Below are 24,062 nucleotides of genomic sequence, written 5' to 3' on the forward strand. Positions count from 1 at the left end.
GGTACACAACCTCAATTTCATTCCATATTCCATATTCTCAGAGTTTCATTCCATATATTCAGGATTTCATTCCATATTCTCAGGGTTCATTAAATATTCTCAAATTTCACATTATATATATAATAATTTCTTAAACGGCATGCCATTATATACATATATGGATAGTTTTATCCAGTATATCAGTCAGCCGTTTGTCGGTAGCAGTGAGTTGTGAGTAAAGCATCTTTAGGTGGATTCTAGCTCCACAGCATCCAGCTCTGCTGCTCAGTCTGTGTCATAGAGAGAGCAGGTGTTCTTCTGTATTTCTGTATTTCTGTATTTGGTACCATCAGTGTACAGTAGGCCTACATGTTTATCTCAGTGCAGTCAAGGAACTGATTTACTGCCTCTTTAGCTGCCTTCAGAAAAGTATGGAGCAGTTTGTATTGAGCCGTGTTGAGGATGTGATTTCCTTTAGGTCAGTGCACGTTGCTGTATTGATGGCGGTGACAGACACATAGAGTAAATATAGAGGATCATTCCAGCGGTGACTTCCTCGCCCCGCCTTCAGTATTTAGTTGCCGCTGTCAGTCCCCTGCCTCCGGGGAGCACTGAGTCAGTCCTGAACACATAGCTCATTTATGGGCTTAAAAGCTTTACCCCCCCGCCACCTGGAAGCTGTGTGGTAGCCATGTTCCCATGAGAGCTGAGAATAAGGAGCTCTTACAGGCAGCCTCTTCTCCTAGTAGTCCTGGCTGATTACAGACTGATGCTGATGAAGTGATTAGCTGCTCTCTGCTCTGGAAGCTGCTCGGGTTCAACTAGAAGCCTAGATATCATGTTAAAATGATTACTGCATTATATCACTGTCCTAGATATGTGCATCATGTTATAACGCAGCAGCAGAGTTCACACTGTGGGGGCTGTTTGGTCACGTTTTGGTGTGGATGAGTAATAATATGCACAGTGCTATGCCTATATGCACCATGTAAACGAGACCTTTTCATGTAAATTGTAAAAAATCAATGTATCATTAATATCAAAACAGTCATATCTGTTCAAAGTTATTTTTAATTCCTGGCATCTACAGAAACAAAAATAAAGAAAACAAAATCATAAGGGGCAGAAATTCATTGAGAAAATCCTGATTATGGTTTATTAGTAGTTGTTTTTATTGGGTTGATATATATTGGGTGCAGAATGGGTGCTCTGTGTATTTTCCTCTCTTTAAACGGTCCTGTTGACTCCCTGCAGGTGATCACAGATCTGGAGGAGCAGCTGACTACCCTGACTCACGAGAACGCCGAGCTGAACCGCCAGAACTTCTACCTGTCAAAGCAGCTGGATGAGGCCTCTGACGAGAGGGAGGACCGGCTGCACCTCAGCCAGGATGTGGACCGGCTGCGTCGGGAGGTGGCTGACCGGGAAATGCACCTCAACAACCAGAAACAGGTACCTGGCTGGTTTCTGAGTGTTTGGAGGCTCTCTCCATCTCATGTGGTTCCTTCAGCAGAGTCAGCTGGACATTAATGTTCTATTGGAGACCCTGTACTGTAGTTAAAGGCACCGATATGGATCAGTGTTCCTACATGTGGCTCCCAGTTTAGTTAGTTCTCATGTACCAGCTTGTGGGTGATGTTTATCCTGATTGTAATGGGACATTTTGATCAGATTACACACGCGTTGCTCCTGTTTGTACTGCTTTTATTTGTATTTGTCTTATCGTCCATCTGATCTATTATATAGAGGAGTGTGTACTCTAACATGGACCAGAATTAAACCAACCATTCCTTCTCTATAACACCACTGAGCCCACCACTGAGCCGACCACTGAGCCCAACACTGGGCCGACCACTGAGCCCACCACTGGGCCGACCACTGAGTCGACCACTGAGTCGACCACTGGGCCGACCACTGAGCCCACCACTGGGCCGACCACTGAGCCCACCACTGAGCCCACCACTGAGCCCACCACTGGGCTGACCACTACATTCTAGTAGTTTTCAGATTTAAATATCAGCTGTCATTAGTAGAATATTCAGAGTTTTGTGTTGTGTGAGACATCTAGTTCAGGTTCCTCCCCCTGCCCCCTGCCCCCTGCCCACCTCCCACCTCCCACTCACAGCCAGTCAGACACCAGGTTTCCACCTTTGACAGGTGACCTAGACATCTCTCCCAGCTCTGACAGTGTTAAGTGTAAATCAGGAAGCAGAAACCCTGGGAATGGTTCAGTATTGTTGTGTGCTGTATTGTGGATGCAGCGAGCGAGGAGGCTGTGTGATGTGAGCGCTGCCCCTGTGGGAGGATCTGTGTGTGGGCGTCCAGCAGCGCTCTCGGTCTTGCTGGTTGTGTAACAGCGATGGAAGTCATAGACGAGGGATGGGGCGGTGTGTGGGAGGGATGTGTCATCCCCATCACTCCCAGGTCGTGTCAGCTGTGGAAGCGTTGGACTTCAGAGGGCCGTGGCGTTGCTGCAGCACCAGCACAGGCTATATTTGTCTCCCAGTGCTTTGTCTAAAGACATAAAACACAGCACTTTGTGTAGGCCCCGTGAATAATTAAACCTTCTGTGCCCAAACATATCATGTAAATAACTCCACAGTAGAACCAGGGCTGACTTATTGTTTCAACTGAAGCTGCACACACTCATTTACACGGTGAGTTAGTCGTCAGACTCCAGCTATGTTGTTTAAGCTGCCGTCAAATGCTCCTCACAAGCCCCTGTGTCTGGGAAGGTGATTTATTTTATGTCTGACATGTAAACCAAGAAGTCACTGTTAACCCCGCTCTCCTGTCTGCATGACGGCCTGCAGGTTGAGGCCTGTGACTGGCAGGTTGTGTTTTATATAAACTTCCCTTGCTAGCTCCAGGTCTTCCTGGCTTTGCTACAGCAGGTGAGAATAATGGAGAAAAGACAACACACTACTACCTCTGATAGTGATACTCCATCACAGCCTCTAGTAGGCTGATATAATAGACTGAGAGACCACTGATAGTGATCCTCCATCACAGCCTCTAGTAGGATGATTTAATAGACTGAGAGACTACTGATAGTGATCCTCCATCACAGCCTTTAGTAGGCTGATATAATAGACTGAGAGACCACTGATAGTGATCCTCCATCACAGCCTCTAGTAGGCTGATATAATAGACTGAGAGACTACAGATAGGGATCCTTCAATCACAGCCTCTAATAGGCTGATATAATAGGCTGAGAGACTACAGATAGTGATCCTCCATCACAGCCTCTAGTAGGATGATATAATAGACTGAGACTACAGATAGTGATCCTCCATCACAGCCTCTAGTAGGCTGATATAATAGACTGAGAGACTACAGATAGGGATCCTTCAATCACAGCCTCTAGTAGGCTGATATAATAGACTGAGACTACAGATAGTGATCCTCCATCACAGCCTCTAGTAGGCTGATATAAAAGACAGAGACTACAGATAGTGATCCTCCATCACAGCCTCTAGTAGGATGATATAATAGACTAGAGACTACTGGTAGTGATCCTCCATCACAGCCTCTAGTAGGATGATATAATAGACTGAGAGACTACTGATAGTGATCCTCCATCACAGCCTCTAGTAGGCTGATATAATAGACTGAGAGACTACAGATAGTGATCCTCCATCACAGCCTCTAGTAGGCTTATATAATAGAATGGAGACTACTGACAGTGATCCTCCATCACAGCCTCTAGTAGGCTGATATAATAGACTGAGAGACTACAGATAGTGATCCTCCATCACAGCCTCTAGTAGGCTTATATAATAGAATGGAGACTACTGACAGTGATCCTCCATCACAGCCTCTAGTAGGATGATATAATAGACTGAGAGACTACAGATAGTGACCCTCCATCACAGCCTCTAGTAGGATGATATAATAGACTGAGAATGGATCTAAAGTACAGTTTTAAGGGCCCTGAACTTTAAATGAGCTCTCTCTTTAATGCTTCCTTCTCATTCTACTCCACTACATTTCTTTGACAGCTATAGTTAGTCGTTAATTTACTGCAAATTGACCAACAAATAGATTTTACATAGAAAACATATGATTGATTTCAGGTTAAAGATGAACTACCCAACAGAACGTAACAGTTCAGATGAAACAGTGAAAGTCATCCATCCATTATCCTCATCAGGGTCAGCCGATCCAGCTGAAGGCCGGATACACCCTGGACAGGTCGCCTATATGATGGTGTATATAATATACTGACAGGGGTCCTTTTTCTGCAATAAGAGTACTATTAGTTTTGAGTACTTTAGTAATATTGCTACTTTAACTTAGGCAAAGGGTCTGGATACTTGTACTACTACTACTACTATGCCGTGGTTGAGCTGTACTCTGTCGCTGCCTCCCAATCAGCCGACCCAACCCTCCTGAGGGGAAGAGGCAGGTTACCGACCCAAACCCTCCTCAGGGACAATAACTACCACCAGATCCACGAGATCCATAATCGGCTCAGTTCTTACACAGGTTAACTTTCTGAGTCAGTCAGTGAGCAGTAGTAGTTTCTGACAACATAAGTCCTCCGTGTCGGTACGTTTGAAGCTGTTAAACTACATTTCTCTCTTCATCTCACCTTTATGAAACTGCCTTTTTGCTGAGACCGAATGGCAGCTTGAGATGTTGAGTTGTGTCCTTATTGGCTCAGTTTGTTTATCAGATGTGTTTTTCATCTGAATCCTGTTTTGTACCAGAACCTGGAGACTCTGAAGACCACATGCACCATGCTGGAGGAGCAGGTTCTGGAGCTGGAGACCCTGAACGACGAGCTGCTGGAGAAGGAGAGACAGTGGGAGGCCTGGAGGGCAACCCTGGAGGAGGAGAAGAACCAGGCTGAGAGGAGGACCAGGGACATCCAGAGACTGCTGGACACAGAGAAACAGAACAGGTTACACCAACACACACACACACACACACACACACACTGTGTCACCATAACGCTGTGCACATTCATTCACTCGACTGAAATCCATCTAAAGTTTGCACGTCTGTTTAGAGTTTTCTTGTTCCTGGAGGTTACTGGACAAAGACGTGGAGATGTTCTGTAGTGCAGCTACCATGCAGATTACAGTTTGTCTCAGTGGCTTTGGTTCATTTATTTAATCAGCCTTAACTTTCTCTAAACTGTCAGTGTAAATAATCACAACTGTTTGATGGAACATTACAGCTCTACTACATGTCTGTAAAGGTAGTAACTCACCACAACACTTCATTCATGCTTCTAAACCAGTTATTGTGTCAGTAAACTGGCCAACGCCACCACAATGAAACAAATTCCCATTTCTACAGCAGGTCAAAGTTTACTGGGAAAAGTTATTACTGTACAATACTGTAGTACACAGGAACAGGATATGCACATTTATATGTATACAGTACTTGTATTTGTGCGGCAATGTGTTACATGTACTGTAACCAGAAAATATACTTTTTATATTTCATGTAAAGTCAAATACAGCGAAGACAGAATATATAGGTAACACCATGTTATAGATATTTATGGTATATACCGGCTAGCTGGTGCCATTGGTATCAGCTGATGGGGACCCTTTTTAAATAAATAAATACATGTAGTCTGACAGATTGTGATAATCGAATGGATCATTTTGCATGTGACGGCTCTAACGATGAAATAATGTTCAGAAGTTGTGAAGAGGATGACGATTTCACCGAGAGTCAACTCATCAGTTCTGATCAATAAGACTCTTGACTGAATGAGAAATTATAATCTGCTGAGAACAACAAACTAATGTTCAGAGATTTGAGCTCATTGTTTAAAATAATAATTCTCATTTGAGAATTGAGCCAAAGTGGATGAGAGAAACTGTAAACTGTAGTTTTTCCAGCCATAGTGGTTTCAGTAGTCCATGATGTCCACAAGACACAGAGCAGCTACATTTATAGAAATACATAACAAACTCTCTTTTTTAGCTCTGAATGTTTCTATCAGTGTTGGATCAGCTCTCTCCGCCTACACACACTGAATGCAACAGGTTTGGCCAGATTCTCTAGGGTTTGTCAAAAGGTATTCTGGGAAATATATGAAATTATTTTCTGAGTTGGTGTAGGCAGGGTGCATGATGAGAGCTGGCTGCACAAAAAGGAGATTAAAAAACAGATAGAATAAGTTATTTAGGTGCTTTCTTTCTTTAACCCTAAACTGAACTCTGTGTGTGTGTGTAACTCGGAAAAGAAAGTTTGGAAACTTGTGTTTGGTTGACTATTTCTCTGTTGTTACAATGCTAATTGGCATTGTATTTTACATCGTTGGAAAGCCTGTTTATTTACCTTCACAATGATGTCCAACTTGTAAGGATCATGCATTTGTGGGATGAGCAGCACAGCTGATTATGTGGGGAGCGCCCAAGAAAAATTTGCAAAAATGCTCTGTCAATGGTAAACAGTGTATTCTCCTGTTGGTATTGACTCTTGTTTTGAGTTGTTTGGTGGATTGGATGATTGAACTCTCTATCAGTAACAAGGAACAAACAAGACATATTGGCTATTTTACACTTTATTCATTTAATCCACCGTCAGGAGCCTCAGTAGCGGTGGAAGATCCATACGCAGCCACAACAGCCTGGCACCTCCTCCTCATGCTGGTCACCAACCTGGTCACACGTTGCTGTGGGATGGTGTTCCTTTCCTCAACCAGGATTGGTTGCAGGTCAGCCAACGAGGTTGTGTTGGTCACTCTAACACGTACAGCACGCCCAAGCTGATCCCACAAGTGTTGAATTGGGTTGAGGTCTGGACTCTTGGCAGGCCGTTCCATTCTCTCTACTCCCACATTGTGGAGGTAGTCTGTGATAACCCTGGCTCTGTGGGGGCGAGCGTTGTCATCTTGGAGGATGAAGTTAGGTCCCAGATTGTGGAGATATGGGATCGCCACTGGCTGCAGAATCTCATCCTGATATCTCACTGCATTGAAATGGCTTTCAATGATGACAAGCCTTGCTTTGCCAGTGACATCATTGAGGGAACACACGACCACGCTGGCTGACCTGCAACGGATCCTGGTTGAGGAATGGAACGCCATCCCACAGCAACGTGTGACCAGGTTGGTGACCAGCATGAGGAGGAGGTGCCAGGCTGCTGTGGCTGCGTATGGATCTTCCACCGCTACTGAGGCTCCTGACGGTGTATTAAATGAATAAAGTGTAAAATAGCCAATATGTCTTGTTTGTTCCTTGTTACTGATAGAGAGTTCAATCATCCAATCCAACAAACAACTCAAAACAAGAGTCAATACCAACAGGAGAATACACTGTTTACAAATTTTTCTTGGGCGCTCCCCACATAATCAGCTGTGCTGCTCATCCCACAAATGCATGATCCTTACAAGTTGGACATCATTGTGAAGGTAAATAAACAGGCTTTCCAACGATGTAAATACAATGACCATTAGCATTGTAACAACAGAGAAATAATCCATCAAACACAAGTTTCCAAACTTTTTTTCCCGAGTTTATATATATTATATATTATATATAATAACAACTGTACATCATTACAAAAAATGCCAATAAAAGCATTATAGCTGAGCTGCAGCAGTAAACACTCAGTTTGACTGAGAATAATGAGAATCACTGTCGTCATTGGTTGCTTGGTTTTCTGCTCGTCAGGCTTCGTTCAGAGCAGCGCAGCTCCGAGTCTCGCCAAGCGGTGGAACAGGCCGTTAAGGAGCACAAAGCTGAGATCCTGGCCCTGCAGCAGGCCCTCAAAGACCAGAAACTCAAAGCTGAGAGCCTCACAGACACTGTAAGCATGTTCACACTGTTGAATAAGTATTCAGCATCTTTCTGACCAGCAGATGTTACAGTAAACTCTTCCTGCTCTGTGTTCTCAGCTGAATGATCTGGAGAAGAAGCATGCAATGCTGGAGATGAACGCCCACAGTTTGCAGCAGAAGCTGGAGAGTGAGAGGGATCTGAAGCAGAGGCTGCTGGAGGAGGTACGTCCTGTATTCATGCCATCCATCTCTAGTGTTTTCTTTTATGCATTATGATCACATTATACATGTTTAAATCTTTTCTTCCTTTTAGATTTATACCTCTGTTGCAAATCAATCGGCAGAATAGAAAAATGAACTTGACAAACTTTCTGTTTGTTAAATGGACTTGCATTTATATAGCGCTTTTCTAGTCTTCTGACCACTCAAAGCGCTTTGTTTGTAAAGTTACATCCATAACAAAAGTCAGAGCATGCTGAAAGGCTTCACTGGTTGTAAGAAGTGCACGTGTCAAAGTCCCAGCTGGTGATGTAACAGCTGTTTTACCTCCACAGCAAGAGAAGCTGCAGCAGCAGATGGACGCCCAGAAGACCCACATCTTCCGTCTGACCCAGGGGCTGCAGGACGCTCTGGACCAGACCGACCTGCTGAAGACTGAGAGGACGGACCTGGAGTACCAGCTGGAGAACATCCAGGTGCTGCTACACACACATCCGAGATTAGAGCTGTTGGACTTGTGTCGTCTGTCTTCACTGTTGTGTCACATGGTGTTAATAGCGAGAGACACATAAACTCAGCGTACTGTACGTCCCCGTTCTCTCTGTGTGAACTGAAATACTTGAGGAGACATTCATGGCAGTAGTGATGTTCACTTAGCTCCACCTGCAGGCTGTGTACTCCCATGAGAAGGTGAAAATGGAGGGGACCATCACCCAGCAGACCAAGCTCATAGACTTCCTCCAGGCCCAGGCTCACGGGGGCTCCAAGAAGAAGAAGGTCAGACCACATCATGGATTTATAACTGCTCTGTCTTCCTACACAGGTCTGTGTGTTTAAAGTCCTAAACCCAGTAGGAAGTATTATTAAAGCAGATAGCGAGGATGGTACTTTCTCCACAGAGACAACGAAGTAGACTGATTACACGTCTGGATGTCTGAGATAGCAAAGTGACGATTAATTAGTAAAGATTAGAAAAATTAATAAAGTCATTCATTAGATATTTTAGAATGTGTTTAAAAAATGTGGAAGACTTTGACACGTTTCATAATTACTTGAATTCAGGACATCAATGAATGAGTCACTTTATTCATAAACTGTCATTTACAGCCTATTTGCCCATTCAGAGAGAGGTGTAGCTCATCTCCATATAGAAACTGATTTAGAGTTTGTTTAGCATTAGCAATAATATACAGTATATTTGGCGGTATGGCTCTGTTCCCCCCTGCCCACAGGCAGGGAGAGCAGCAGCAAAGACCCCCGGGTGGAGGTGGGCTGTGAGGCAGGCTAGAGCATCTTAAATAAGGCATAGAGGGGAATCAGCTGATGCATCAGCCATGGATGGATTGGGCTGGCTTAAGATCAGCTGCTATCAGCTGATTGGGCTGTGATATGAGCTGAGCTTGACTTGGTGGCACTGCCTGAACTGACGCTACGCTCAGTGAGAGTCAGTGAACACCATGTTGGTTCTCTGTCTCAGGGTCTGTTTGGACGCCGTCGAGAGGACCTGCTGGCTGCCATGGCTGCTCAGGCCCAGGCCCAGGCCCAGGCCCAGGGTCAGGGTCAAGGTCAGGGTCAGGGTCAGGGTCAGGGTCAGGGTCAGGGTCAGGGTCAAGGCCAGGTTTCCCCGGTGCCCTCCATCCAGCCGGTGCCTCTACAGTACAGCGACATGAAGGTAGCTCTGGACAAAGAGCGCTCTCGCTGCTCTGACCTGGAGGACGCCCTGCAAAAGATGAGAGCGGAGCTGCGATCTCTGAGAGAGGAAGGTGAGACTTTATGTGCTCTGATTAACTACTACTAACATGATCTAACGTGATCTAACAAGATCTTACATTATCTAACATGATCTAACATAATCTAACATGATCTACCATGAGCTAACATTATCTAACATTATCTAACATGATCTACCATGATCTAACAAGATCTAACAAGATCTAACATGATCTAACATGATCTAACATGATCTATCAAGATCTAACATGATCTAACATGATCTACCATGATCTAACATGATCTGACATTATCTGACATGATCTGACATGATCTGACAAGATCTGACAAGATCTGACATGATCTGACATCTGACATGGTCTGACATGGTCTGACATGATCTGACATGATCTGACAAGATCTAACATGATCTAACAAGATCTAACATGATCTACCAAGATCTAACATGATCTCACATGATCTGACATGATCTAACATGATCTAACAAGATCTTACAAGATCTAACATGATCTAACATGATCTAACAAGATCTAACATGATCTAACATGATCTCACTTGATCTGACATCATCTGACAAGATCTAACATGATCTAACAAGATCTAACATGTTCTAACAAGATCTAACAAGATCTAACATGATCTAACATGATCTAACTTGATCTGACATCATCTGACAAGATCTAACATGATCTAACAAGATCTAACATGATCTAACAAGATCTAACATGATCTAACTTGATCTAACAAGATCTAACATGATCTGACATCATCTGACAAGATCTAACATGATCTAACATGATCTAATAAGATCTAACAAGATCTAACATGATCTAACTTGATCTAACAAGATCTAACATGATCTGACATCATCTGACAAGATCTAACATGATCTAACATGATCTAACAAGATCTGACATGATCTGACATTATCTGACAAGATCTAACATGATCTAACAAGATCTAACAAGATCTGACATGATCTAACAAGATCTAACATGATCTAACAAGATCTAACATGATCTAACGTGATCTGACATGATCTAACATGATCTAACAAGATCTAACAAGATCTGACATGATTTAACATGATCTAACAAGATCTAACAAGATCTGACATGATATAACATGATCTAACATGATCTAACAAGATCTAACATGATCTAACTTGATCTGACATCATCTGACAAGATCTAACAATATCTAACATGATCTAACAAGATCTAACATGTTCTAACAAGATCTAACAAGATCTAACATGATCTAACATGATCTAACAAGATCTGACATGATCTAACAAGATCTAACATGTTCTAACAAGATCTAACATGATCTAACAAGATCTAACATGATCTAACAAGATCTAACAAGATCTGACATGATCTAACATGATCTAACAAGATCCAACATGATCTGACATGATCTAACATGATCTAACAAGATCCAACATGATCTGACATGATTTAACATGATCTAACAAGATCTAACAAGATCTGACATGATTTAACATGATCTAACAAGATCTGACATGATCTAACATGATTTAACATGATCTAACAAGATCTGACATGATTTAACATGATCTAACAAGATCTAACAAGATCTGACATGATTTAACATGATCTAACAAGATCTGACATGATTTAACATGATCTAACAAGATCTAACAAGATCTGACATGATCTAACATGATTTAACATGATCTAACAAGATCTAACATGATTTAACATGATCTAATATTAAATATGATCGAACATGATCTGACATGATCTTCTCTGAACAACAGAACATAGTTGACTCAGCATGATCAAACAATGTATCACACACACACACACACACACACACACACACACACACACACACACACACACGCACACACACACGCACACACACACACACACACACACACACACACACACACACACACACACACACACACACATCTTGTATATAAGAAAAGCTCAATAAATGAATCGTGCCCCCCCCCAGCGCTGCAGTATAAGGATCATGGTAACTCTGCCAACCCGGCTGCAGCACGCCAGCAGATGATCCTGTCTGCCATGGTGAAGTCTCCTGAGCACCAACAGGGCCCGACCAACCTGGCGCCCTCCAACTCAGAGCGCCGGAAGGCCACCGCCACACCCGAGGGTGAGTGAGGGAAGGGATGATGTTTACTGAAACGCAGCTTTTTCTCTCTAACAGACACATACATGGTTCAGGTTCATATCTTCATACTTGACACATACTGGCCCTTACCTGCACACACACACACACACACACACACACACATGGATACACACATATGATGTCACTCGCCAAGCTTCATTTATGAAACTCTTACTATCCTTTTTCTTTCACACACCTTTCAGAGAGAAGGAGGGTCACTTTTGAAAGTAAGTTGTCCAAACGAATGGTTTCCTCAGTTTGGTCTCCTTTTGCCTCATCCACATCCTTGAAAGGCCAGATTTTAAAAGCTCTGCACTTGTATGATAATGTCAGATCCCCCCAAGCTGGTCAGGGGAAGCTGAGAAATCTTCAAGTGCACAGCTTTAGAAATCTGAAGCATTTTATCTCGGTTGCTGAAGCTTAGCCAATCTGCTCTTTACGTCACTACAGTCCCACCTGAACTTCACATCATACACTGACAGAGATGCACCATGTGATAAACTCTGCAATGCACAAAACACTGTTTGAACCCACACTGTAAAAACTAGCTAAAGGCATTATTCAGTCATACAAAACAGTCAAAGTTACCACAACAACAACACAGTGAATCCTGGACCTCCCCCTATCTTAATCTCAAGATTATAAACTGATATTAACTCAACAGAAAGAAGAAGTAAAAGGAGAACAGAAGTAGAAAGCAACAAGAACATCCAACAGAAATGTAAAGTAGACATGAAAACACAATGTAATTATTATAATTATATAAAACATGTTGCTAACATCAACACACTTAGTTAACTAATTCATGTTTATTATGGGAAAGAAAAACTACAGAAAATCCATAACTTCTCATCTGAGTTGTTGCTTTAATGTGCATTTTTCAATTCAAAACATGTTTCAATAATTATCTATAAGTAAATATTTGTGTTTGAGACCACATGCTTTGGTGTGCAAACCGAGTAGGAAACATTGTTCCTGACTGGATAATGCCTTTAAAATGCAGCAGTGAGTGGGCACAAGCACAAGGGATTGATCAAATCAATATTCTTGTACAAGCATCTTTGTCTCCAGAGTTTACTTGCTTATGCATTTTTGCTAAACATCTTCCTGTTGTTTTGGAAACCTTCTTTTGTTGGACTGATTTCATAGCAGTATGGCATGGTGCACTGAGGGTCTGAAGTGATGTTACTATAGCTGCCACAACAGGACACGTCCTCACTGTGTCCCCTGACTGTATTCAGAGTTCAGCCGTCGTCTGAAGGACAGTCAGAGAGACAGGGACAGGGAGAGAGAGAGGGTGGTGCACCACAACACGCCTCACCGCTTCACCGTGGGACTCAACATGAGAGCTGCCAAGTGTACCGTGTGCCTGGATACGGTGCACTTTGGTCGCCAGGCTGCTACCTGTCTCGGTGAGTTACACATCCTCGATCCATAATCCATAATCCATAAAATTGTGGCCTGAACCAAGGATCCCTAAACTGGGTATTGGCAAGAATCTGGCGATATGATACGTATCATGATACAGTGGTAACTTTTCAATATATTGTGATATATTGCGATACTGTAAGCAAGGCGATATATGGCGATTTTTTCAAATGTAATGTTAGGAAAATTGTCGTCGTATGAAGACACACCACCATATGTATCAAATCTGAGATAAAAAAGTCACTATGTGAAATGTCTCCTATGGGGACTAACATCATCACACATGAATACAGTTGGGCTCATTGGATCCACCAGAGTCTCAACACTGACCCCAGGATGCAGAAATATTCAAATACACCATTTTAGAATAGGAGACAATAACACATTTATACTGCATGTGATTATCATAAAGTGGGCATGTCTGTAAAGGGGAGACTCGTGGGTACCCATAGAACCCATTTACATTCACATATCTGGAGGTCAGAGGTCAAGGGACCCCTTTGAAAATGGCCATGACAGTTTTTCCTGCTAAAATTTAACATAACTTCGTAGCGTTATTTAGCCTCCTTCCTAGCGAGCTATGGTTGTTACCAGTGGATTCATGAGGTTTTCTAGTTTCATTCATTTCACTCTAGTTTTAAAACTGAGCCTCCGAAAGACAGAATAGCAGCCGGGTCCGCCAGCAGGCCTTTTTATAACATTGCATTTTTGTGTCTGAGACCAGGATTTGAATCTTTCATTTCAAACTTAGAAAAATGACGAAAAAAAAACCATGTGAAAGAAGTCTGTTTTATCCATAAAAGAACTGATTACAAACTAGAGAGCATCTTGTGATAGATCATCACCAGCCGCGACGCCAAATCAGGTATGGCCCCTTCCCAACTTCCAGCGCCCTTGCTCAGACCACACCCATCTTCAAACTCGGCCTTCGTTTTCATCTCAACTACACACCTGTAAAGTTTCAGACTGTATCCTGCACGGCTGTGACGCTATCACGGTGACTAAATCTGTCCACACATAGATGCATCGCTGTCGCGGCTGGTAAATACTACATTTACATTTTTCATATGCAGGTTTTAAGATGTTTAACTGTGCCGGTGGTGGCAGAGGAACCTAAAGCTTGTGTGGCGTTGCTCTGTATAACAATGTTTGTTTGTTTTTATCCTCAGAATGTCATGCTTTGTGCCACCCAAAGTGCTCCCCCTGCCTTCCAGCCACATGTGGCATGTCCAGCGACTGTTCCCTGCATCTGTCGGAGGGTCTGTGTCGGGACAAAGGCAGCTCCCCAGGCCAGCAGCTCAAAGAGGCCAGCGGACACATGCACCTGGAGGGCTGGATGAAACAGCCCAGGTTAGCTGTCGTTGAGCTAAGCTTTTCTCTCACCAGTTTAAAAAAAGACATTTGTAGAGTTTCCTGTAAAAACAGTTGGATCCACTTCATCATGGATGCTTTGTAGTAATGCAGCTGCCTTGTGTGTTTGCAGGAACGGGAAGCGAGGCCAGGGCTGGGAGAGGAAGTACATGGTCCTGGATGGGACTAAAGTGTCCATCTACGAGATAGAGCCCAGAGAAGGTTTCTCTCTTTTAGCTGTGTAACACAGCAACATGTCATAGACCTATCAGAGCAGATGAGTTTCCATGCCTTTCTCTCTGTGTGTTATTCAGACTCAGTCAAGCCTCTGGAAGAGTTTGACCTGTGTTTGTCCGATGGAGAGGTGGTTGTTCATGGAGCAGTCGGGGCGTCGGAGCTACCCAGCACTGCCAAGTCAGGTACAATAGACAAAGTTTGCTGTTCTTACCTTCCTAACATTGATTTACATGTTTAAAAATCTCTCTTTATCCCATTCTCTGCCCTTCACCTTTCAGAATTCTCCTCGCCAGTGTTATTGTCATATTCTATACTTCTATAGAAATGTATTTTAACGTATTTATTGTTCTCCAAGTTTGGCCTGGAGACCCCCAGGGGTCACGTCCAGGGTTCCAAAGAGTCCCAGTAAAATGAAGCATGACTGTAATTAAGTGTAAATTCTGAAGGAAAAACCTTCCTCATGTTTCCTGTGTGTCAGATGTTCCCTACGTCCTGAAGCTGGAGTCCCGTTGTCACCCTCCCTGCTGGCCTGGACAGTCACTTTACTTCATGGCTCCCAGTTTCCCAGACAAACAGCGCTGGGTGGCCGTCATGGAGTCCGTGGTGGCGGGGGGGCGAGCCTCGCGGGAGAAGGCCGAGGCCGATGCAGTGAGTATCTCTGGAGCGAGCCAGCGGCGACTGGGACAACTGGCTCTGTGTGTCGTCAATGTCAGAAGCTGTTATGAGCGCAGTCCCAGATGGCGGTGGTGGTAGACTGGCTGTTTAACTGTGTGGCGGCTGTTCAGGAGTTGGAAATGAATTATAAGACGTTTAACGGGTGACCTCCAGTTCACTTATATGTGTCGTTAATTGTCCCCTTCTTCTCTCCTCTTCTCTTTCCCTCCTCTCTCTCTCTCTCTTTGTCTTTCTCTCTGCTGTTTGTTGCTTTTTCATCATGCCACCTTGTATGTCCCGTATATGGGCGTGTTTTGTTGATTTGCTCTATTCTGCCCATTTCACTGGGTTTCATTGCACACATAGGCTGCTGTGTCCAAAAGACAGTCGGTTCTGTCTCCTCTGGTCCAGGTAAACAGTTACCGAGATAAAGACGTACGACTCACTGACACACACACACCCCTGCACATCGTTGCCGAGGCACGCAGTAGTGCATGTGTCACTGTGTCATTGTGTTGGTTGGTCACCTCCCCCCCGCTCTCACCTCACCTGCTGTGACCACTCCTCACTCTCACTGTCCTCTGCTGCACCGTCATGTCCTCTGCTAACTCTGTGTCCATGTCTGAATGTTGCTGAGATCTGTCTCTGGTGTCCTCACCAAGATGTGTGATCATCTTTGGGAGGATCCCCTCCAGAGGACCAGGGATCACACAGTGGGTTTCTACCTGCTGGTGTACTCGTCTGTGTTTTGACCCTGCTGCCCCTCTGCACACTCTGTAGAGACTGGGACTCAAGTCACGTGACTCGGACTCATCTGGGACACACGAGTCACGACCTGGCCAACGTAAACTTGGCTTATACTTATGGTTTTTAACGTGTGACTCGATGATTTCCCATTCTGCTATTGGCTGTTCATCAACAGGTGACTTCAGGTCAGCCAGTCGAGAGTGAGCTACCTCATGCTATTACACTTCATTCATCATGGAATACATATTTATAAAGATGATGCCAGTTGAGCATTATTAGTAATATCAGTAATGTTATATTATTATTGATGGAAGTTAAATTGTGAATCTTTGAGTTTTAGGTGTAAAAGTTATTGTGTAGCTTTGGATTACACTTTAAGATTAACATATTCAATTTGATATTTAATGTTTTTCTCAGCTGTTTGGTGGAGAACATTTGAGTTGTGATTTCTTGTTAGAAAATGAGTTGTACTCAACTCAACCTGATAGCAGAAGTATGTTAGACCGAAAACCATATCTTTACACTACAGAGGTAATACTGGTAATAAATACACATTTAAACACCTTCACTAATACTGGTTGTGACCAGTGTAGGAGCCAGGTGGTGTATGGGGTCTCCTGGGGATACTTGCTTATGAAATGTATAAGTAGGAACCAGTCTTGGCCGGGTCAGGTGTTCCGCCAGGAAGCATAACCAGTTGTTGACCACTGAGGCAGCGTGTCGCTGTCAGTTACCTGTATATTGTTTGTTTGATCCTATTAGAGTGAACGTGTAATCGAGTTAATGGAGAAGCTTCATGGAAATGAAACAAACGCAGTGTTCAAGCATAAAGTGTGTTTCAGACTTTGATTGTACACGGTAACGTTAATCAGCGCGTCAGTCAGGTGAACCTGTTGCAACAGCTCAGATGCATAAAGCTCGGCTGAGCCTCTACAACCTGTTTACTCTAAAGTCGGCAGTCTGTGTCCAGACTGAAGTGAACAGGAAACGAGTTTGTGTTAAATGTAAAATGTTATTTTCTTTGTGCAAAACTTAATGTAAAACAAAGGTATAGAGATTGTTGAAAGAGTGTTTTTACTGTAAAAGGACGTGTGAGCTGGTCGAGGTGGAGAATCATCTGGTGGTTAAAGGGTTAATAATGACTTGTGACTGGACTTGAAACTGCAGACTGACTTGTGACTTAGTCCCAGCTCTGACCCTGTTATCCTGCACAGTGTGTTCTGCTGCTCTGCTGCCTCCCCGTGAGGTCGCGTAGAGGTCGTGACCCTGCTGACCCCTGACCCCCCCTCTCTGCTCTTACAGAAGCTGCTAGGAAACTCTCTCCTGAAGCTGGAAGGAGACGACAGGCTGGATATCAACTGCACCCTCCCCCTCACCGATCAGGTACGGCTCTTCATCACATTTACTGGAGAGTACTGGCCGTGTGCACAAACATATTTGACTTTATTTCTTAAGTCGTTAGACGTGTTGATCATTCTTTTATCCTCAGTAGACGTTATACTGAACAGTAGAAGGATGTTAATCCAGCACCATGTTCACCAGATGGATTCTGCTTCTGATGATGATGTTGATGATGATGTTTTCTTGCTGTGCTGCAGATAGTTCTGGTGGGCTCTGAAGAGGGTCTGTACGCCCTGAATGTGATCAAGAACTCTCTGACTCACATCCCTGGCCTGGGATCAGTCTTTCAGATCCACATCATCAAAGAGCAGGAGAAGCTGCTGATGATCGTCGGTGAGATGTCCAGCTATGTCCTTTTCAAGAGATGCTGATGAAGTCTTTTATCCTCAGTAGCAGTTATTACACGGCTACGTACTAAAGAAATCAATAATTTGACACAAAATATTGATTTAATAATAATAATAACTAGAATGGCACTCACAGACCTCCGCCCCCCCTCCCTGTTCAGCCTGCGCCATCATCCACATGTATTTTTGTTTATGTTGAGATCAGCTGAACGTAGCGGAGCATCGGAACGGAGCAACGGAAACCCAACGACTATTTTTTGCCACAACTGACGTTGTTAATTTTACCGGACTTATTTCTGCGTATTGATATGACCGGACGTGATCCTCCAGAGTCTATGATCAGAGCGTCCATAGCAACGGTCTGTTATACGTAGTAACGGTCTGTTACACGTAGTAACGGTCTGTTATACGTAGCAACTGTCTGTTATACGTAGCAACGGTCTGTTATACGTAGCAACGGTCTGTTATACGTAGCAACGGTCTGTTATACGTAGCAACGGTCTGTTATACGGAGCAACGGTCTGTTATACGTAGCAACGGTCTACTATACGTAGCAACGGTCTGCTATACATAGCAACGGTCTGCTATGAGAGGGTTAGGGTTGGGATGAGAGGGCAGATGAGTAGGAAGCTGGACGCTATCCTGGATAACCCCTCCCACCTCTTCCATGATGAGCTAGTCAAGATGAGGAGCACCTTCAACCACAGACTCATCCCCCTCGGCACAACACAAAGCGCCTGGGTCAGTCCTTCATGCTGGTAGCCATCAGGCTCCACAACCAAGGCTGACCCCCATATGAGAACTATGAGGACTTTAAGAAGTTTAAACATGCACTATCTACCTTTTAACATGCACTAGCTACCTTTTAACATGCACTATCTACCTTTGAACATGCACTATCTGCCTTTAAACATGCACTATCTGCCTTTAAACATGCACTATCTGCCTTTAAACATGCACTATCTACTTTTAAACATGCACTATCTGCAACCATCTTGGACTCTAACCACTGGCGCACTTTACACTTACTTACACTATACATCCTATATACCACTTTATAGACTGCACACATGTACATATTACATTTATTTATTGCACATACTACATTTATTTATTGACGGAGTGCATACACTTTGTTCACCCATTCACTCTGTATCTTTTAGATCTCTAGTATGGTTTTTATCATTTTTGTATACCTTTACCTCTCCTGTGTTTCACTCTGTTTGCTGATGTTGCTGCTTTGTAACCTGAATTTCCCTCCGGGGATTAATAAAGGTTCATCTTATCTTATACATAGCAACGGTCTACTATATGTAGCAACGGTATGTTATACGAAGCAACGGTCTTTTATACGTAGCAACGGTCTGTTATACGTAGCAACGGTCTTTTATACATAGCAACGGTCTGTTATACGTAGCAACGGTCTGTTATGCGTAGCAAAGGTCTGCTATACATAGCGACGGTCTGTTATACATAGCAACGGTCTGCTATAAATAGCAATGGTCTACTATACTTCGCAACGGTCTTTTATAAGTAGCAATGGTCTGTTATATGTAGCAACGGTCTACTATACGTAGCAACGGTATGTTATACGTAGCAACGGTCTGCTATACATAGCAACGGTCTGCTATACATAGCAACGGTCTGTTATACATAGCAACGGTCTGCTATACGTAGCAACGGTCTGTTATACGTAGCAACGATCTGTTATACGTAGCAAAGGTCTGCTTTACGTAGCAACGGTCTGCTATACATAGCAACGGTCTACTTTACTTAGCAACGGTCTGTTACTTCTTTATAACAGACCGTCGCTATGTATAACAGAAATAAATTACAGACTGCAGAAGGCTGTGATTGACCAATCATAATCGACTATTCGACACAGCTGTGTAATAAGTGTCAACAGTTCAATTGAATTCAGGGAGTGAGTGTTGTTCATAAATCAAGTTAGTGGCTCTACAGTTATTATTCATCACTCAACACTCTGAAAGGCCACACTAATGTTGTAATAACGGTGGTGAGACTTATATGTAGATATGATTCATGTTGTCACATATGAATGACAGCATGATGACTAAGAAGTAAAGTCAACATCAGCTACGTCTCTGGTCTCTGTAGGGGACGAGAGGGCACTGTGTCTGGTGGAGATTAAGAGGGTGAAGCAGTCTCTGGCCCAGTCCCACCTGCCCAGCCAGTCTGAACTGGCTCCCTACATCTTTGAGACGGTGAAGGGCTGCCACCTGTTTGCTGCTGGGAGGGTCAGTGAAACTGGTGAAACTGGACATAAAGCTTCCTGACTTTACAGCGCTTTCTGTTTGTGTTGGTGGAAATGTTCTCTCTACGTTCTCTCTATGTTCTCTCTACAGATAGACAACGGACCTTGTATATGTGCTGCTATGCCTAACAAGATCACCATTCTGCGCTACAACGACAATCTCAACAAATACTGCATTCGTAAGGTGAGTATGTGAGTGTGAGCTGTTAGCTCCATTAGTTCACAATGTGCTACAATCTAACATACAGTGGTAGACTGAAACAGCCACCAACACAATAAAAAGAGGGATGTGGTCATGTTAAGAAACACCTACTGTATCTTGATACCTGAGTGAACTGGAAACGGAAATAAATAACATTTACATAGTTAATGTAAGTAAGAGCTGAATTTAACCCAAAAGAGCACATAATGGGAGCACGACAAAGCTCTTAATATGACGTGGGCTATTGTGGGAACATAGCATGGAGTTGAATATACAGCAGGGCTCCTGGGAAAATGAGTCCTGGACAACATGAAAACCTCTTGAAAAGTTGACCTAACCCTCGTATTGTGCTAGAAAGGGGCACGTTCCCTTTTAATTCATCACAAAACTCTCAAACCCAATACAGTGTTTTACCTCATAACTAACTTGTTATCCATTCATAACCACAAAATCTACATTTACTTTTTGGTTGTCAAATCATCTAAAATAGGGTTAAATCTGACCCACAGAGGACATACTGTTCTATAACAGTATACGGCATGCAGGAATAAACCTTCTGGGTAGTTTTGTGGATCAAACCCAAACAAGAGTTTGAGTAAAATGTTATCCATAGAACCACCCAGACTCTTTAATATTCTCTGCCGGGTCACATTTGACCCGGGACACCACAGATTGTTTTCTATTAGAGACCTTCAAAATCAAATGAAATGACAATCATTGTTTTGTTGTGTTGATCTAGCTGTCTCGAAGCTTGTTTCAATTAAAAAAAACTGGATAATATTTTGTCAAATTTGACCCGAACACAACAAGATGCGTGTGAACAGAATATCCAACAAACAGAAGAGCAGCAGATCATCGGAATGTCCGTCCTAGTAAAACGTATCAGGATCACATGACTCTATTCCTGTGTTGTTGTTCTTGTAGAAACAGAGAATAACAAGTCAAGTGTTGTCTGTCATTCATGTCTTCTTCTTCTTCTTCTTCTTCTTCTTCTTCTTCTTCTTCTTCTTCTTCTTCTTTTTCACCTCATAGGAGATTGAAACTCTGGAGCCCTGCAGCTGCATCCACCTGACCAGCTACAGCATCATCATTGGAACCAACAAGTTCTACGAGATTGAGATGAAGCAGTTTGTGCTGGAGGGTGAGGAGGACACGCAGAAGAGACAAGGAGAATATCACCATAACACAACAGAAACATGACATCAGTTTGGTTTAAAAAAAATCAAAAACGAGAAAAACTTGTGTTATGTCTTGCCTACACATGACATCCACATCCATGTTCTATGTGATGAGGTGTGACTGTGATGTGATGAGGTGTGTCTGTGATGAGGTGTGACTGTGATGGGATGAGGTGTGTCTGTGATGAGGTGTGACTGTGATGTGATGAGGTGTGACTGTGACGTGATGAGGTGTGACTGTGATGTGATGAGGTGTGACTGTGATGGGATGAGGTGTGTCTGTGATGAGGTGTGCCTGTGATGTGATGAGGTGTGACTGTGACGTGATGAGGTGTGTCTGTGATGTGATGAGGTGTGTCTGTGATGTGATGAGGTGTGGCTGTGATGAGGTGTGACTGTGATGTGATGAGGTGTGTCTGTGATGTGATGAGGTGTGACTGTGATGAGGTGTGAATGTGATGTGATGAGGTGTGACTGTGATGAGTTCTGACTGTACCGTGGTGAGGTGTGACTGTGATGTGATGAGGTGTGACTGTGATGAGGTGTGACTGTGATGTGATGAGGTGTGATTGTGATGAGGTGTGACTGTGATGTGATGAGGTGTGTCTATGATGTGATGAGGTGTGACTGTGATGAGGTGTGACTGTGATGTGATGAGGTGTGACTGTGATGTGATGAGGTGTGATTGTGATGAGGTGTGTCTATGATGTGATGAGGTGTGACTGTGATGAGGTGTGACTGTGATGTGATGAGGTGTGACTGTGATGTGATGAGGTGTGACTGTGATGAGGTGTGACTGTGATGTGATGAGGTGTGTCTGTGATGTGATGAGGTGTGATTGTGATGAGGTGTGACTGTGATGTGATGAGGTGTGACTGTGATGAGGTGTGACTGTGATGTGATGAGGTGTGACTGTGATGTGATGAGGTGTGACTGTGATGTGATGAGGTGTGATTGTGATGTGATGAGGTGTGACTGTGATGTGATGAGGTGTGATTGTGATGTGATGAGGTGTGATTGTGACGTGATGAGGTGTGACTGTGATGAGGTGTGATTGTGATGTGATGAGGTGTGATTGTGACGTGATGAGGTGTGATGTGATGAGGTGTGATTGTGATGTGATGAGGTGTGACTGTGATGTGGAGTGACTCTGATGTGATGAGGTGTGATTGTGATGTGATGAAGTGTGATTGTGATGTGATGAGGTGTGTCTATGACGTGATGAGGTGTGACTGTGATGTGATGAGGTGTGATTGTGATGTGATGAGGTTTGATTGTGATGTGATGAGGTGTGACTGATGTGATGTGACGAGGTGTGATTGTGATGTGATGAGGTGTGATTGTGATGTGATGAGGTGTGTCTGTGATGTGATGAGGTGTGACTGTGACGTGATGAGGTGTGATTGTGATGTGATGAGGTGTGATTGTGATGTGATGAGGTGTGATTGTGACGTGATGAGGTGTGACTGATGTGATGAGGTGTGACTCTGATGTGATGAGGTGTGACTGTGACGTGATGAGGTGTGACTGTGATGTGATGAGGTGTGACTTTGATGTGATGAGGTGTGATTGTGATGTGATGAGGTTTGATTGTGATGTGATGAGGTGTGACTCTGATGTGATGTGACGAGGTGTGATTGTGATGTGATGAGGTGTGATTGTGATGTGATGAGGTGTGTCTGTGATGTGATGAGGTGTGACTGTGATGTGATGAGGTGTGACTGTGATGTGATGAGGTGTGATTGTGATTTGATGAGGTGTGATGTGGTGTGATTGTGATGTGATGAGGTGTGACTGATGAGGTGTGACTGATGTGATGAGGTGTGACTCTGATGTGATGAGGTGTGACTATGACGTGATGAGGTGTGACTGTGATGTGATGAGGTGTGATTGTGATTTGATGAGGTGTGATGTGATGAGGTGATTGTGACGTGATGAGGTGTGACTGATGTGATGAGGTGTGACTCTGATGTGATGAGGTGTGACTGTGACGTGATGAGGTGTGACTGTGATGTGATGAGGTGTGATTGTGATGTGATGAGGTGTGTCTGTGATGTGATGAGGTGTGATTGTGATGTGATGAGGTGTGACTGTGATGTGATGAGGTGTGATTGTGATTTGATGAGGTGTGATGTGATGAGGTGTGATTGTGACGTGATGAGGTGTGACTGATGTGATGAGGTGTGACTCTGATGTGATGAGGTGTGACTGTGACGTGATGAGGTGTGACTGTGATGTGATGAGGTGTGATTGTGATGTGATGAGGTGTGATTGTGATGTGATGAGGTTTGATTGTGATGTGATGAGGTGTGACTGTGATGAGGTGTGACTGTGATGTGATGAGGTGTGACTCTGATGTGATGAGGTGTGACTGTGACGTGATGAGGTGTGACTGTGATGTGAT

The 24,062-nt window shown here is 43.6% G+C and overlaps 1 protein-coding gene across 9 annotated transcripts in view; it reads left to right on the plus strand.

The window, feature by feature from the left end:
- LOC119492925 (citron Rho-interacting kinase) overlaps positions 1 to 24,062 on the plus strand; it is a 67,282-nt gene that overhangs the window by 38,379 nt on the left and 4,841 nt on the right. For 5 of the 9 annotated variants that reach the window (XM_037777814.1, XM_037777813.1, XM_037777816.1 and 2 more), the window contains 19 exons: positions 1,234 to 1,431; positions 4,692 to 4,885; positions 7,620 to 7,755; positions 7,844 to 7,948; positions 8,281 to 8,421; positions 8,603 to 8,722; positions 9,423 to 9,708; positions 11,663 to 11,821; positions 12,043 to 12,066; positions 13,081 to 13,251; positions 14,437 to 14,617; positions 14,751 to 14,839; positions 14,932 to 15,036; positions 15,333 to 15,502; positions 17,558 to 17,638; positions 17,854 to 17,989; positions 20,122 to 20,261; positions 20,370 to 20,462; positions 21,513 to 21,621. In XM_037777814.1, coding sequence (XP_037633742.1) covers positions 1,234 to 1,431; positions 4,692 to 4,885; positions 7,620 to 7,755; positions 7,844 to 7,948; positions 8,281 to 8,421; positions 8,603 to 8,722; positions 9,423 to 9,708; positions 11,663 to 11,821; positions 12,043 to 12,066; positions 13,081 to 13,251; positions 14,437 to 14,617; positions 14,751 to 14,839; positions 14,932 to 15,036; positions 15,333 to 15,502; positions 17,558 to 17,638; positions 17,854 to 17,989; positions 20,122 to 20,261; positions 20,370 to 20,462; positions 21,513 to 21,621 — 2,638 coding nt within the window. The remainder of the gene's footprint in view (positions 1 to 1,233; positions 1,432 to 4,691; positions 4,886 to 7,619; positions 7,756 to 7,843; positions 7,949 to 8,280; positions 8,422 to 8,602; positions 8,723 to 9,422; positions 9,709 to 11,662; positions 11,822 to 12,042; positions 12,067 to 13,080; positions 13,252 to 14,436; positions 14,618 to 14,750; positions 14,840 to 14,931; positions 15,037 to 15,332; positions 15,503 to 17,557; positions 17,639 to 17,853; positions 17,990 to 20,121; positions 20,262 to 20,369; positions 20,463 to 21,512; positions 21,622 to 24,062) is intronic. The other 4 variants (XM_037777815.1, XM_037777818.1, XM_037777817.1 and 1 more) reach the window with 3 other exon arrangements.

The sequence above is a fragment of the Sebastes umbrosus genome, chromosome 8, assembly GCF_015220745.1.
Source record: "Sebastes umbrosus isolate fSebUmb1 chromosome 8, fSebUmb1.pri, whole genome shotgun sequence".
In the NCBI taxonomy this organism is placed as follows: Eukaryota; Metazoa; Chordata; class Actinopteri; order Perciformes; family Sebastidae; genus Sebastes; species Sebastes umbrosus.